Here is a 17005-nt window from a genome sequence, read left to right as displayed (position 1 = left end):
CAGCTGTGTTTGAGTCTATTAGTCCTTGCTCTGATTGCCCTGTACCGTCTGCCTGAGGGCAACAGTTCGAACAGGGAGTGGCCAGGATGTGAGGTGTCTTTTATGATGTTTTGGGCCTTTTTAAAACAGTGGGCGTTGTGTAGAACTTCCAGTGTGGGGAGAGGGCAGCCAGTGATCTTTTGGGCGGTGTTAATGATCCCTTGGAGTGCTTTCCTCTGAGCCCCTGTGCAGCTAGTGTACCAGATGCATATGCAGTAAGTTAGAACACTCTCAATGGTGGCTCTGTAGAAGGACACCAGCAGTCTCTGTGTGATGTTATTCCTCCTGAGAATTCTCAGGAAGTACAGTCTCTGTTGGGCCTTTTTCAGCAGCTCGGAGGTGTTCACACTCCAGGAAAGGTTCTCCTCTATATTGACTCCCAGGAAGCAGAAGCTTGCCACCCTTTCTACACAGTCCCCATTTATGAATAGTGGTTGGATCTCTGCCTTTTTCCTTCTGAAGTCTATTATGAGTTCTTTGGTTTTTGAAGTGTTGAGGAGGAGGTTATTGGCCTTACACCATGACGCCAGCTGCTCCACCTCGTCTCTGTACGTAGACTCGTCTCCCTTGGAAATGAGCCCCACCACTGTGGTGTCATCTGCAAATTTCACAAAGATGTTGCTGTGGTGGCGAGGAGTGCAGTCGTGTGTGTAGAGAGAGTAGAGCAGTGGACTGAGCACACAGCCCTGGGGTGAGCCAGTGCTGAGACTCAGGGCTGAGGATGTGTGATGGCCAACTCTGACTCTCTGTCTACGGCCCGAGAGGAAGCTATTGATCCACATGCAGGTGCTGTATGGAAGCCCCAGGTCTTGTAGCTTGGCCACCAGTTTGTGTGGAAGGATGGTGTTAAAAGCTGAGCAGTAATCCACGAAGAGCATCCGCACATAGCTACCATGCTCTTCCAGGTGAGTTAATGCAGCATGGAGTGCTGTGGCTACAGCGTCTTCCGTGGATCGGTTTGCTCTGTAGGCAAACTGGTGTGGATCCAGGCTGCGGGGCAGGGCTGCTGTGATGTGTCTGCGGACCAGCTTCTCAAAGCATTTCATTACCACTGGGGTGAGTGCCACCGGTCTGTAGTCATTCAGGCCGGTGATGTGGGGCTTCTTAGGCAAGGGGACTATGGTGGAGGACTTCAGGCAGAGTGGGACAGTCGCCTGTGCGAGGGATTTGTTGAAAATCCTGGTGAAGATCCCAGCCAGCTGTCCTGCACAATCCCTCAATATTCGACCTGGCACACCATCAGGACCCGCCGCCTTCCTCGGGTTAACAGCCTGCAGCATGCGCCTCACCTCGTGCTCTTCCAGGGTGAGGGTGGTGCTGCTATGGGTGGCGTGTTGCTGCTGTGGCTCCAATACCTCCGGTACCCTGGTCTCAAAGCGGGCAAAGAAGATATTCAGCTCCTCTGCCAGCTCCAGGTCACCGTCCGCAGCTCCGAGATTGATCTTATAGTTGGTTAGGTGCTGGATGCCTTGCCACACCTGCCGGCTGGTATTACTCTTCATATATATATATATATATATATATATATATATATATATATATATATATATATATATATAAAAACACCCAGCACGCCCCTGCGGGCGGTTTATCCTTCAAGCTCGGGTCCTCTACCAGAGGCCTGGGAGCTTGAGGGTCCTGCGCAGTATCTTAGCTGTTCCCAGGACTGCGCTCTTCTGGACAGAGATCTCCGATGTTATTCCCGGGATCTGCTGGAGCCACTCGCCTAGCTTGGGAGTCACCGCACCTAGTGCTCCGATTACCACGGGGACCACTGTTACCTTCACCCTCCACATCCTCTCGAGCTCTTCTCTGAGCCCTTGGTGTTTCTCCAGCTTCTCGTGTTCCTTCTTCCTGATATTGCTGTCATTCGGAACTGCTACATCGATCACTACGGCCGTCTTCTTCTGTTTGTCTACCACCACTATGTCCGGTTGGTTAGCCACCACCATTTTGTCCGTCTGTATCTGGAAGTCCCACAGGATCTTAGCTCGGTCATTCTCCACCACCCTTGGGGGCATCTCCCATTTTGACCTCGGGACTTCCAGGTTATACTCGGCACAGATGTTCCTGTACACTATGCCGGCCACTTGGTTATGGCGTTCCATGTATGCCTTGCCTGCTAGCATCTTGCACCCTGCTGTTATGTGCTGGATTGTCTCTGGGGCATCTTTACACAGCCTGCACCTGGGGTTTTGCCTGGTGTGATAGACCCCAGCCTCTATGGATCTTGTGCTCAGAGCTTGTTCTTGTGCTGCCATGATTAGTGCCTCTGTGCTGTCTTTCAGTCCAGCTTTGTCCAGCCACTGGTAGGATTTCTGGATATCAGCCACCTCCTCTATCTGCCGGTGGTACATACCGTGCAGGGGCCTGTCCTTCCATGATGGTTCCTCGTCTCCCTCCTCTTTCTTGGGTTTCTGCTGCCTGAGGTATTCACTGAGCACTCGGTCAGTTGGGGCCATCTTCCCAATGTATTCTTGGATGTTCGTTGTCTCATCCTGGACTGTGGTGCTGACACTCACCAGTCCCCGGCCCCCTTCCTTCCGCTTAGCGTACAGCCTCAGGGTGCTGGACTTGGGGTGAAACCCTCCATGCATGGTAAGGAGCTTTCTTGTCTTTATGTCAGTGGCTTCTATCTCCTCCTTTGGCCAGCCTATTACCCCAGCAGGGTACCTGATCACGGGTAGGGCGTACGTGTTGATGGCCCGGATCTTGTTCTTACCATTCAGCTGACTCCTCAGGACTTGCCTGACCCTCTGCAGGTACTTGGTGGTTGCAGCTTTTCTAGCGGCCTCTTCATGGTTCCCATTCGCCTGCGGGATCCCCAAGTACTTGTAACTGTCCTCTATGTCTGCAATGTTGCCTTCTGGTAGTTCAATCCCCTCAGTTCTGACTACCTTCCCTCTCTTTGTTACCATCCGGCTACACTTCTCCAGTCCGAACGACATTCCAATGTCATTGCTGTATAGCCTGGTAGTGTGGATCAGTGAATCGATGTCTCGTTCACTCTTGGCATACAGCTTGATGTCATCCATGTACAGGAGGCGGCTGACAACTGCTCCGTTCCGTAGTCGGTATCCGTAGCCAGTCTTGTTAATGATCTCACTGAGGGGGTTCAGGCCTATGCAGAACAGCAGTGGGGACAGAGCATCTCCTTGGTAGATCCCGCACTTGATGGTAACTTGTGCTATGGGCTTGGAGTTGGCCTCTAGTGTTGTACGCCACATCCCCATTGAGTTCCTGATGAAGGCTCTTAGGGTCCCATTGATCTTGTACAATTCTAGGCATTCCAGTATCCAGCTGTGGGGCATTGAGTCATAGGCCTTCTTGTAATCAATCCAGGCAGTGCACAGGTTGGTCAGTCTGGTCTTGCAGTCTCGGCTGATTGTTCTGTCTACCAGTAGCTGGTGTTTTGCGCCTCTGGTATTCTTGCCAATTCCTTTCTGTGTCCCGCTCATGTATTGACCCATGTGCCTGTTCATCTTAGCCGATATGATGCCTGGCAGGAGCTTCCATGTAGTACTGAGGCAGGTTATTGGTCGGTAGTTGGAGGGGACCGGTCCCTTCTTGGGGTCCTTGGGGATCAGGACCGTCCGGCCTTCAGTTAGCCATTCCGGGTGTCTCTCGTTAACTAGCAGCTGGTTCATTTGTGCTGCCAGACGCTCGTGGAGTGCAGTCAGCTTCTTCAGCCAGTAGGCGTGAACCATGTCGGGCCCTGGTGCTGTCCAACTCTTCATACTGGAGACCCTTTCTTGGATATCTGCCACTGTGATGGTTACTGGACCCTGTTCAGGGAGGTCGCTGTGGTCTGCCCTTAGATCCTCTAGCCACTGAGCATTGCCGTTATGGGTTGCATCCTTCTCCCATATGCTCTTCCAGTATTGCTCCGTCTCCAGCCTTGGTGGTGCTGTTCTCTTATTGTTCCCTTGCCACTGAGAGTACACCTTTGCTGGTTCTGTGGAGAACAGCTGGTTTATTCTCCTGCCTCAAGCGGCTGGCCAAGGCTGTGGCTTGGCAGGCTTGGCAGGCCTATATATATATATATATATAACACACCCAGCACGCCCCTGCGGGCGGTTTATCCTTCAAGCTCGGGTCCTCTACCAGAGGCCTGGGAGCTTGAGGGTCCTGCGCAGTATCTTAGCTGTTCCCAGGACTGCGCTCTTCTGGACAGAGATCTCCGATGTTGTTCCCGGGATCTGCTGGAGCCACTCGCCTAGCTTGGGAGTCACCGCACCTAGTGCTCCGATTACCACGGGGACCACCGTTACCTTCACCCTCCACATCCTCTCGAGCTCTTCTCTGAGCCCTTGGTATTTCTCCAGCTTCTCGTGTTCCTTCTTCCTGATATTGCTGTCATTCGGAACCGCTACATCGATCACTACGGCCGTCTTCTTCTGTTTGTCTACCACCACTATGTCCGGTTGGTTAGCCACCACCATTTTGTCCGTCTGTATCTGGAAGTCCCACAGGATCTTAGCTCGGTCATTCTCCACCACCCTTGGGGGCATCTCCCATTTTGACCTCGGGACTTCTAGGTTATACTCGGCACAGATGTTCCTGTACACTATGCCGGCCACTTGGTTATGGCGTTCCATGTATGCCTTGCCTGCTAGCATCTTGCACCCTGCTGTTATGTGCTGGATTGTCTCTGGGGCATCTTTACACAGCCTGCACCTGGGGTCTTGCCTGGTGTGATAGACCCCAGCCTCTATGGATCTTGTGCTCAGAGCTTGTTCTTGTGCTGCCATGATTAGTGCCTCTGTGCTGTCTTTCAGTCCAGCTTTGTCCAGCCACTGGTAGGATTTCTGGATATCAGCCACCTCCTCTATCTGCCGGTGGTACATACCGTGCAGGGGCCTGTCCTTCCATGATGGTTCCTCGTCTCCATCCTCTTTCTTGGGTTTCTGCTGCCTGAGGTATTCACTGAGCACTCGGTCAGTTGGGGCCATCTTCCCAATGTATTCTTGGATGTTCCTTGTCTCATCCTGGACTGTGGTGCTGACACTCACCAGTCCCCGGCCCCCTTCCTTCCGCTTAGCGTACAGCCTCAGGGTGCTGGACTTGGGGTGAAACCCTCCATGCATGGTAAGGAGCTTTCTTGTCTTTATGTCAGTGGCTTCTATCTCCTCCTTTGGCCAGCTTATTACCCCAGCAGGGTACCTGATCACGGGCAGGGCGTATGTGTTGATGGCCCGGATCTTGTTCTTACCATTCAGCTGACTCCTCAGGACTTGCCTGACCCTCTGCAGGTACTTGGTGGTTGCAGCCTTTCTAGCGGCCTCTTCATGGTTCCCATTTGCCTGCGGGATCCCCAAGTACTTGTAACTGTCCTCTATGTCTGCAATGTTGCCTTCTGGTAGTTCAATCCCCTCAGTTCTGACTACCTTCCCTCTCTTTGTTACCATCCGACTACACTTCTCCAGTCCAAACGACATTCCAATGTCATTGCTGTATAGCCTGGTAGTGTGGATCAGTGAATCGATGTCTCGTTCACTCTTGGCATACAGCTTGATGTCATCCATGTACAGGAGGTGGCTGACAACTGCTCCGTTCCGTAGTCGGTATCCGTAGCCAGTCTTGTTAATGATCTCACTGAGGGGGTTCAGGCCTATGCAGAACAGCAGTGGGGACAGAGCATCTCCTTGGTAGATCCCGCACTTGATGGTAACTTGTGCTATGGGCTTGGAGTTGGCCTCTAGTGTTGTACGCCACATCCCCATTGAGTTCCTGATGAAGGCTCTTAGGGTCCCATTGATCTTGTACAATTCTAGGCATTCCAGTATCCAGCTGTGGGGCATTGAGTCATAGGCCTTCTTGTAATCAATCCAGGCAGTGCACAGGTTGGTCAGTCTGGTCTTGCAGTCTCGGCTGATTGTTCTGTCTACCAGTAGCTGGTGTTTTGCACCTCTGGTATTCTTGCCAATTCCTTTCTGTGTCCCGCTCTTGTATTGACCCATGTGCCTGTTCATCTTAGCCGATATGATGCCTGACAGGAGCTTCCATGTAGTACTGAGGCAGGTTATTGGTCGGTAGTTGGAGGGGACCGGTCCCTTCTTGGGGTCCTTGGGGATCAGGACCGTCCGGCCTTCAGTTAGCCATTCCGGGTGTCTCTTGTTAACTAGCAGCTGGTTCATTTGTGCTGCCAGACGCTCGTGGAGTGCAGTCAGCTTCTTCAGCCAGTAGGCGTGAACCATGTCGGGCCCTGGTGCTGTCCAACTCTTCATACTGGAGACCCTTTCTTGGATATCTGCCACTGTGATGGTTACTGGACCCTGTTCAGGGAGGTCGCTGTGGTCTGCCCTCAGATCCACTAGCCACTGAGCATTGCCGTTATGGGTTGCATCCTTCTCCCATATGCTCTTCCAGTATTGCTCCGTCTCCAGCCTTGGTGGTGCTGTTCTCTTATTTTTCCCTTGCCACTGAGAGTACACCTTTGCTGGTTCTGTGGAGAACAGCTGGTTTATTCTCCTGCCTTCTATCTCTCTGGTGTACCTCCTCAAGCGGCTGGCCAAGGCTGTGAGTCTTTGCTTGGCAGTTTCCAAGGCCTCAGGTATGGACAGCTTGCTGTATTTCTTAGGCACCTTATTTGTCGCACCTTTCTGCAACTCCGATGTATATATATATATATATATATATATATATATATATATATATATATATATATATATATATATATACATACATACATACACACAGGCTGGGCCATTTATATGGATACAGCGTAATAACATGGGGGTGGTTGGTGATATTAAAGTCCTGTTTGTGGCACATTAGTATATGTGAGGGGGCAAACTCCTCAAGATGGGTGGTGACCATGGTGGCCATTTAGAAGTCGGCCATCTTGGATACAACTTTTGTTTTTTCAATAGGAAGAGGGCCATATGACACATCACACTTATTGGTAATGTCACAAGAAAAACAATGGTGTGCTTGGTTTCAACGTAACTTTATTCTTTCATGAGTTATTTACAAGTTTCTGACCACTTATAAAATGTGTTCAATGTGCTGCCCATTGTGTTGGATTGTCAATGCAACCCTCTTCTCCCACTCTTCACACACTGATAGCAACACCGCAGGAGAAATGCCAGCACAGGCATCCAGTATCCGTAATTTCAGAAACCAAGCACACATTGTTTTTCTTGTGACATTACCAATAAGTTTGATGTGTCACATGACCCTCTTCCTATTGAAAAAACAAAAGTTGTATCCAAGATGGCCGACTTCTAAATGGCCACCATGGTCACCACCCATCTTGAGGAGTTTGCCCCCTCACATATACTAATGTGCCACAAATAGGACTTTAATATCACCAACCATTCCCATGTTATTACGCTGTATCCATATAAATGGCCCAGCCTGTAGAAATATATAAACCCTCTAAAGCTGTCTGTCACTGTGTTTTGGCACAAAGTGCTTCAATCTGTGTCTGGAAAGTACAACGGACAGAAATGTTTGGTATGTCTGTGAAGGTTCTCAGTCATCCAGGTCATTGTAGTCAAAGGAGCTTGCAAAGAAAAGCGTCTGGACTTCTTTAAGTTGCTTGAAGGCGTTTCACCTCTCATCCGAGAAGCTTCTTCAGTTCAAATGTCAAATGGTGGAGAGTCCCAGATATAAACCTAGTGGGAGTTTCCCCCCACAGAGGGACAAAAGGACCCCCTGATGATCCTCTAATTGCCTGAGCCAAGGTGGGAAACTGGGCGTGGGTCCCAATCCGCCAGAGTTTCGGGTGTGTTCATTGTGAAACCTGGCCCCACCTTATCATGCGAATTCCTGAGGTCAGATGGCCCAGGATGTGAGTGGGCATTAAGGCGTCTGGGAAGGGATCTCAAAACTGGATTATAGATGGCAGACAGTTGGTGTCGTAAACCCCCGCCTCTGTTCAAAGATGGTCGCTCACAGTGGACATAGATGCTTCTTTCACTCCTCTTTCAAACCATCTGTCCTCTCTGTCCAAAATGTGAACAACACAAAGCAGAGTTGTTCCTAAGAGCCTACGCCTTGGATCCACTGTCAGGGGATACAGAGCAGACTTGATTCTACAGAGAGCACAAAATCACCTTTTAAGTGAAAGGATAAGACAGGTCCATTTCACTATAGATGCCCTCCAGAGCAAGAACAGCCAGACCCTGCAGGAACTGGAAATCCTTCTACCCTCTCCAATCTTAGAAGAGGTTTACAAGTTTGTGGACAAGGCTCAGCGGGCCCAACACTCTAAAGGAAAAGAAAGACAACGCAGGAAATTCCACACCTTGCTTTCAAAAACACACACTCCTCAGTCTGAACCTACACAACCCAGAGAAGAAAACACACCTGATGCCAGTCAGGAGAAATGGGTAAAGAACTTTTCAGACAGGATTCTCACTGAACCTGAAAAGAGAGTATTAGCCAAAGGACTCAATTTTGCCATTTCTCCACAACAGTTGCCCATAGTGGACCTCATCACAGCCACAGAAACCGCCATACGGATTAATACATTATCACAGACAGAAGCAGAGCAAATCAGGATGAAAGTCTCAGCCACGCTCTCCAGTGCCAAAGTCCCTCCGTCCAACCTCACAATACAGGAAAAGAAGGCCGTCGCCTCCCTGAGCAGAGACCACAACATCATTATTTTACCAGCTGATGAGGGAAGATGCACCGTGGTCCTAAACACTACAGATTACCACACAAAGATCACTACTCTCCTCAGTGATAACAATACCTACGAAGCCCTAAAGCGAGACCCCACAAGCAGCTACAAAAAGAAAGTTATAGCTTGCCTTCAAGACTTTGAAAAGGACAAAATTATTGACCGCCTTACATATCACCGCCTTTACCCAGGGGATGCCATACCCTGCATCTATGGACTTCCTAAGATCCACAAGGAAGCTGTCCCACTCAGACCCATAGTCAGTAGCATAAACTCAGCCACTTACAACATTGCTAAACACAGTGGCGGCTCCTGAAAAAAATCTCAGGGGGGGCAATTTTTATGATATCGACTAAAATGACCCATTTAATGAGTACATCAAACAACACAATTTTAATTTAAATTTAAAATGAACAACCATATTCTGGCCATTTGTATAGATTTGTAAAAATGAACATGAACAGATTTTTTTTTTTTTTTTTTGAATGAATGAAAAATAACTATTGAAAACAACAACTGTAAACTGATTGGGGGGGTGGGCTAAAGAGAGAAAGAGAGAGGGATGGAGAAAGAGAGTAAATATGGTTAAGGGTTCTTATTTGTACAAGAACTTTGCTCGTCTGTCTTTCTGAGTGGCAAATTTCTCGATGACCCTGGTGTTGAAATCAGGAAGTTCTTGTGTGAGTTTTTTCTCTATGGACAGCATAGCCAGAGCGTTGAGCCGATCCTGAGCCATATTGTTTCTCAGGAAAGTTTTTATCCTCTTTAAAGTAGAGAAACACCTCTCCGATTCTGATGTTGTCATTGGTGTGGTGATGAGGATGTTAAGAAGACTTACAGTTTCGGTGAATGTGTCTTGAAGGTTGTTTTCCATCAGAACCTGATAGAGCGCCAGCGCACCACTACAACTCTGAAACTCCTCGTTGTCGTAGATCAGGGACAGTTCTGTTTTAAGTCTGGCTTTGTCCAATGAGGGATAGGCTTCCACTGTGGTTTGTAGTGCTGCATCTGGAAAATTTTTGCTGTGTTGTTGGAACAAGTCTCCTTGCAACAGAGTGGCGCTGACAAGGTGCTTGGTGAAAGAAAACCTCTCCTTGGCATGGCTCATAATGGTGTCGCACACCTATCCAATAATATATAATTGGTAAGAGTTAGATTCAGTGGTAAGACTTTGGCACATGTCTCATGTTAATCATTATTCTGAAAAAAAAAATCTGTCCATAACAAAACAAAACAGTCATGACCACTATATCAAATGACATCTGACAGCATCGTCATTAGATTTTATCTGATGATCCGATTTAAATCAGACCAAGCAGCTAGTGCTTACCTCCAGTGCCAAATGGTGTTGCCTGTCTTCCCCCAATGTTCTCCGTCTCTTTGTGGGTGGGTCTTGAACAGGTCCCCTGTACTCCTCATCCACAACCAGATTAGGAAGTGCCTCCCTGATCCAATACATAAGTTTCATTAATGGCTTCTGAAAACTGAATAGGGATATATTAACCAAACACAAACCAAACAAAGGTTGTGTTCTAATTACCGGGAATTACCGGATTTAATTAATAACCGGACCTGGTTTAATGGCTGGGGGAAAACCAGTGCAAGTAAATAAAGGCCCTGGCCATAATTTCAGGAAATAGCCTATGGTATAGGCTACATCAAATCATTACTGGGAATATACTTCATCAAATATACTTAATCAAATATTTTTCATAAAATTACTTCAAAGGCTGATATAAATCAAAATTATCTGAATTCCATTAAACATTTAAGTCACAGAACACAGAATATATGCAGAGAATTTGATAGAATCTATGCATAGATAATTAACATTTATTCTAGGTTACATATTTATGCTTTTATGCCTACCTGATAGCCTGCATGCGGCTGATGAATGTCTGGGTGATCCCTGCGATGGTGACAGAATCGATGTTTCTCTTCTGTAGGTGGTTATACAGCATGTCTACATGTGGCATTATCTTGTGAAACAAGGCCAGGAAAAAACAGAAAGCTTCGTCTTCCAGCATTCTCACGAAACCACCGGCATCTCTCTTTGTAGGGGCATCAAATCCTTCACTGTTACGGATGGTCTGAAAACACCTCACCAGATCGTCTTTATGTTCATACACTGTATTCACAGCACGACTGTTGAAGTTCCAACGGGTTGCCGATGCACTTGGAAGTCGGTGCGCCACCACCTCGTCAAGCACTGCAGTCCTCTTGCTCGATTTAGTAAAAAAAGAAGCGAATCCTGCTATGTCGGAAAAAAAGTGACTGATTTGAGGGATGTGGGAGGTTGCTTGTTGCATTACCAGGTTTAACTGATGGGCATAACAATGTACGTAGTGAGCGTTAGCATAAATGTCCTGTATCTTACGCTGCACTCCTCCAGTGGTACCCCTCATTACAGCGGCCCCATCGTAGGCCTGGGCGATCAACTTTCTCTCTTGTCCCTGGGGGAGGATGAAGCGCAGCCTCTCCGATAAGGCACTGGCTATTGCATCTGCACAAGCATTGGGTAGCTTGATGAATTCAAAAAAACGCTCTTGAATACGGTTTCGTTGGTCAATGTATCTTAGCACCATGACTAACTGACAGTGTGTAGAAATGTCAGTGGTTTCATCAGCTTGAATGGCTAAAAACTTCGCTGCCTTTACTTCTTCCACGATCCTTTCTCTCAGAACTGCCAACATGCAATCCAGGATCTCGTTCTGGACTGTTTTCGAGGTGCCTTTAAATACAGTAGCATTTTCAAGGTGTTGCCTCAAGTCGTGATCAATTGATGCCATCAAGTCGACTAAACCTCTAAAAATCCCTGGATTGTCTGAGGAATCACTTTCATCATGTCCCCGCATTGCTAGCTCAAAAGCACCACAAAACTTAATACAATCGATGATTTTAGATAAAATATGACGGTTTTTATCTACCTCTTCGTTGTGCCTTCTTAAAGCAATCCGATGTCCATCATCTAGCTGCGCCGCTATGCTAGTTTTCCCTAGCACAGCTAGCTTTACACTGTTGTCCATATGAACTCGTGAGCTTTCACGTTTTCTGCAGGGGCGCAATTTTAAGCGCCCCCAAACCATTTAATTCAGAGGTCAAATATTTATTATTTTCCCCTGGCAACCATTTAATGATAGGCTATTTCGCTGCATATCAAGGGCGCTTTGACGAGCGCCCCAGAAGAAGAAAAACACCGTTTGTTGGTTGAACTTTAATGAGTCAGCTGGTGAAAATGTTAAAATACGCCTGGCTGTATATGGGCACACACATAGTAAAACTATCATTGATGAATTTTTTAAAAATATATATTTTTACTCCTCCACATTTGGGGGGGCGGAGCCCGAGCGCCCCCTATGGGCCAGCCGCCACTGGCTAAACACCTTGCTACCATCCTTGCTCCTCTCGTGGGGAACACCCCACACCACATCAAGAACTCCACGACTTCACCGACAAGGTCCAGAAACTTACCCTGGATCCAGATGAAACCATGGTGTCCTTTGATGTAGTCTCTCTCTTCACTTGCATACCCACCACGGAGGCCGTGGAGACTGTCAGAAAACGACTACAAGAAGACAGCTCCTTGGAGGACAGGACCAACTTCACACCCAATCAGACCTGCACACTGTTAGACCTCTGCCTCACCACAACATACTTCAAATACAACGAAGGCTTCTACAGACAAAAACATGGCTGTGCCATGGGCTCCCCCGTGTCACCTATTGTAGCCAACCTTTACATGGAGGAAGTGGAAAGGAAGGCTCTCGGCTCTTTCAAAGGAAGAGTACCCAGCCACTGGTACAGATATGTGGACGACACCTGGGTCAAAATCAAGACACAAGAAGTGGAATCCTTCACTGCGCACATTAACGCTGTGGATAAAAACATCAAGTTCACCAGGGAAGACACAAAGGACGACTGTTTGCCTTTCCTGGACTGCGCCGTGCACATTGAAGAGAACGGCAAACTCAACATCGAAGTTTACCGGAAGCCCACACACACGGACCAGTACCTCCTCTTTGACTCCCATCACCCTTTGGAACACAAACTTGGAGTAATTAGGACCCTACACCACCGGGCAGAACATGTTCCCTCTAAGCCTGAAGGGAAAAAGAAGGAACACACACATGTAAAGGAAGCACTCAAAACGTGCGGCTATCCTAAATGGGCGTTCTTAAAGTCAGCAAAGAGGCACAGAAAAGAAGACCAGACACCAGCGAGGGAGGATAAGAAGGACAGACGCAACAACATTGTCATCCCCTATGTAGCCGGTGTATCAGAAAAACTCAGGAGAGTTTTCTCCAAGCATGACATCCCAGTGTATTTCAGACCCAGCAACATGCTCAGACACAAACTGGTTCACCCGAAAGACAAAACTCCAAAACACAAACTTAACAATGTGGTGTATGCTGTACAGTGCAGCGAGGAATGCTCAGACCTCTACATTGGAGAGACCAAACAACCACTTCACAAGCGCATGGCACAACACAGAAGAGCCACCTCCACAGGACAAGACTCAGCTGTCCATCTGCATCTTAAGGATAAAGGACACTCTTTCGAGGGTGCCAATGTTCACATTTTGGACAGAGAGGACAGAGGTTTGAAAGAGGAGTGAAAGAAGCATCTATGTCCACTGTGAGCGACCATCTTTGAACAGAGGCGGGGTTTACGACACCAACTCTCTGCCATCTATAATCCAGTTTTGAGATCCTTCCCAGACGCCTTAACGCCCACTCACATCCTGGGCCATCTGACCTCAGGAATTCGCATGATAAGGTGGGGCCAGGTTTCACAATGAACTCACCCGAAACTCTGGCTGATTGGGACCCACACCCAGTTTCACACCTTGGCTCATGTGATTAGAGGATCATCAGGGGGTCCTTTTGTCCCTCTGTGGGGGGAAACTCCCACTAGGTTTATATCTGGGACTCTCCACCATTTGACATTAGAACTGAAGAAGCTTCTCGGATGAGAGGTGAAACGCCTTCAAGCAACTTAAAGAAGTCCAGACGCTTTTCTTTGCAAGCTCCTTTGAAATGTCTGGTAGTGTAATCATTTGTTTTACAGTGACTGTCTATCTTTTGCTCAGTTCATGGTGATTACATCAAACTTCTGTCACGCTGAGGTTAAGTCATGCTTCTGCTGTAGATCTAAAATATGCTCCCACACTTCTGGTGGGCTTAAGAGTCAATGTTTTTTAATGTTACCTTTATTTTTCTTAGCAAATGATTTAATAATCGATCAACATTAATTTATCCTGCCTTACAAAGACCTGCTGGTCACAGCTTGATGGCTTTCCATCTGTTTTCAGTTCATCCATCCATCCATATTCTTCTGCTTATGCAGGGCTAGGTCACAGGGTCAAATCCTCTAGCTTATCCGGGGGAACACCAAGGCCCCGGGGCCTCCTCCCGATGGGACACGGCTGGAACACCTCACCCAGGAGGCATCCTTATCAGAAGCCCTAACTATGTTAACTGGCTCCTTTCGGTGTGGAGGAGCAGCGGCTTTACTCTAATCCCCTCCTGAATGGCCGAACTCCTCACCCTATCTCTAAGGGAGAGGCCAGCCACCCTTCAGAGGAAGCTCATTTCTGCCGGTTGTATCCGCGATCTCGTTCTTTGGGTCACTACCCACAGCTCGTGACCATAGGTGAGGCTAGGGACGTAGATCGACCGGTAAATTGAGAGCTTGGCTTTTACACTCAGCTCTGTCCTCACCAAGATGGATGGGTACAGCATCTGTATCTGTGAGAGACCAACAGACCTCTCTGTGGATCCCCTGCTGCCTTCTCCCCTCACTCATGAACAAGACAAGACCCAGACATATTTAAACTCCTCCACTTGGGACAGTAACTCGACCCTGACCGGGAGTGGGCACTCCACCCTTTTCCGGCTGAGGACCACGACCTCAGACTTGGAGGTGCTGATTCCCATTTCCGCCACTTCATACTCGGCTGTGCTCCACCTGATGAAGCCAACAGAACGACAAGCAGAGATGAAATTCTGAGGCCACCCAAGTGGAAGCCTTCATTCTGCTGTGAACCACAGAGTAGAATAAACTAAAGGGTCAGATGCATCTGTCAGGTCTTTGATGGATTTCTTTTCCTAATTCAAAAATACTATTTCATGCCAAACTGTCAAACTGTTATCTTTGGCATTTTGCATAAAATGAACTAAACAAATGTCAACCAGTTATGTGTGTTTGTGACAAGTGCTTGTAACAAAGATTTAAAACAATTTAAAATAGTTGTTATTAATTTGTCTGCTCTGTGTAGACAAACACTGGTCCATTCCTTGAGTCAGGAGCCTTTTTATGTTTGAATGATTCACAGGAAGGCGTGTCGGTGTGAGAGCTGGTGTTTTGAAACTTATGCACATTACTATATTTCAACGAATATAAACACAAATCAAGCATTTTATTGTAGAAAAGTGTAGAAATACTGACCTAAGTGCAAAGACTGTACTCCTAAAATAGTTCTGCCTTTATTTTATGACACCTTTATCTTATTTCATCTTTTCTTTGCCTTATTCACAGTTACCTGACTGACCAGTGCTGGAATGGAGGCTGTATTTACCTGATACTGCTGCGGCGAGTCAAGCGAAAGGCTCCTCTTCCTCCCTGCGAGGCAGCTGAAAGTGTTTGTATCCCACTCACCAGTGACAACTGTGAAGACCAGCGTCACAGCACATCTGAGTCCTCCGACAGCTCTGCAAATTACAGACGCACACGTAAATTTGGAGTGATATCACGCTCATCCTTCAACCAAGAGGACAGGCAGCGTACGAGTTCAGAAGTCCGGAGGTCTTATCATGACTACAGTTCTCATCCTGGGAATATAGAAACTAGTCCTCCAGATAACTCAGCTCACATCCTCCCCACACCTTCTAAGGAAAGCCCGGACCACTGTTCTCAGCTCAGAGCTGCTCCCCAGCGTCAACACGGTGGCGAGGCTGCCCCCCAGCCGCTAAGGTGTTACAGTCAGCTGCTAGAGTTCAAAATGGATTCTTCCTGCAGTGAATATTTATGCCAGGTGAGACAAATCGGATCAATGCTCGTCTGTTAGAAGCTTCCAACGTGTTTTACTCAGTAACTGTTTCAATGAGAAGCAAATACAATCTACTGTGGTGCAGCTGTTGATAGGTTCATCTAGCATAAACCCATTGCTGGAACGCCAAGACAATTGTACTCCAATGGCAACAGCAAAACGAAAGTCACCCGAGCTCTTTGTGTGACCTCGTGCACGAGGGAGACGCCTGAGACGAGCGCTGTTCCTGCCGCTCAAACCCCAGCCACTCTCAGTCAGCTCCCCCATAGCACTGCTCTTTATCGTGGTTACATGAATATGCATAGGTTCATTAACATATGACGTCTTACACAGGCATACATGTGAACAAAGAGTACCATCTGTGTGTATGTGTGTATATCAAGATATGGCCCTGTGAACGCCTCCTTAAAAAGCTGGTACTAGGAGTCCAGCGGTCCACCTAAACAAAAGGCTCTTATACTAAAAGAGATACAGATACAATCCTCCTGTACCATAAATCAGGAAGGGAAGGTATGACCTCTCATGGCCTGAGGATGTGTGCATATGCCAGAACACTCTGGAAGGCACACAGAGTCTGAATCTGTGGCAAGATCTGAAAACTGCTGTTCACAAACGCTGTCCATCTAATCTGACTGAGCTGGAGCTGTTTGCAAAGAAGAATGGGCAAAGATTTCAGTCTGTAGATGTGCAAAGCTGGCAGAGACAGACCCTAAAAGACTGGCAGCTGGAACTGCAGCAAAAGCTGGTTCTACAAAGTATTGACTCAGGGGGCTGAATAATTACGCACACCCCACTTTTCAGTTATTTATGTGTAAAAAAATGTTTGGAATCATGTATGATTTTCGTTCCACTTCTCACGTGTGCACCACTTTGTGTTGGTCTTTCATGTGGAAGTCCAATAACATTGATTCATGTTTGTGGCTGTAATGGGACAAAATGTGGAAAAGTTCAAGGGGGACGAATACTTTTGCAAGCCACTGTGCATTGTCAATGTGGAGCAACCAACCAGCAGGGCAGAAAATATAGTCGTTTGCAGGGGAAGAGCTGGTGCTTTTTTGGTGATTTATCAACAGTGCCTCAATGGACCTTAACCACATGATTGCATATGACCAGCCGGTCCATGTAAGTTAGTCCATGTTTAATTAAAGATTTCCAAGGAAAGCAAGAGAGTAATGGGATAGCGGTTTAACATGTAGGTCAGTGTTGTGAGAAACAACTGGTATGTCATTCCTGTATATCATGCAAAATGTGTGTAGCTAGCTTATTTTTGCTTCTGTTTTCTACAT

The 17005-nt window shown here is 47.5% G+C and overlaps 2 protein-coding genes across 2 annotated transcripts in view; one reads left to right on the top strand and one right to left on the bottom strand.

The window, feature by feature from the left end:
• The window catches only part of pdzd2 (PDZ domain containing 2), a 100398-nt gene that overhangs the window by 35135 nt on the left and 48258 nt on the right, over window positions 1-17005 (top strand). The window contains exon 5 of the mRNA XM_086313120.1: window positions 15209-15704. Within this exon, the coding sequence (XP_086169246.1) occupies window positions 15209-15704 (496 nt within the window). The remainder of the gene's footprint in view (window positions 1-15208; window positions 15705-17005) is intronic.
• Window positions 8982-12037, bottom strand: LOC147316613 (zinc finger MYM-type protein 1-like). The gene is made up of 3 exons (XM_086313122.1): window positions 10541-12037; window positions 10002-10116; window positions 8982-9794 (listed from the first exon to the last, which is right to left on the bottom strand). The coding sequence occupies exons 1-3, from the start codon at window positions 11755-11757 to the stop codon at window positions 9267-9269; spliced, it is 1860 nt and encodes a 619-aa protein (XP_086169248.1). The 5' UTR covers window positions 11758-12037; the 3' UTR covers window positions 8982-9266.

This window comes from Aulonocara sp. 'chitande type north' Nkhata Bay, linkage group LG12 (genome assembly GCF_057382095.1).
Source record: "Aulonocara sp. 'chitande type north' Nkhata Bay isolate Kocher_YH1m ecotype deep benthic linkage group LG12, A_spYH_male_GT1.1, whole genome shotgun sequence".
NCBI classification, from domain to species: Eukaryota; Metazoa; Chordata; class Actinopteri; order Cichliformes; family Cichlidae; genus Aulonocara; species Aulonocara sp. 'chitande type north' Nkhata Bay.
Note: the sequence above shows the minus strand (reverse complement) of the source record. Positions and strands in the feature narration are given on the sequence as shown.

Bases quoted from the DNA above. Each gene is read 5' to 3' on its own strand.
- LOC147316613 (XM_086313122.1), bottom strand. From the start codon at position 11,757: ATGGTTTGGGGGCGCTTAAAATTGCGCCCCTGCAGAAAACGTGAAAGC. The intron at 10,117-10,540 runs GTAGGCATAAAA...GTATTGGATCAG, and splicing joins AGCCGCATGCAGGCTATCAG to GGAGGCACTTCCTAATCTGG. The intron at 9,795-10,001 runs GTAAGCACTAGC...ATTATTGGATAG, and splicing joins AACACCATTTGGCACTGGAG to GTGTGCGACACCATTATGAG.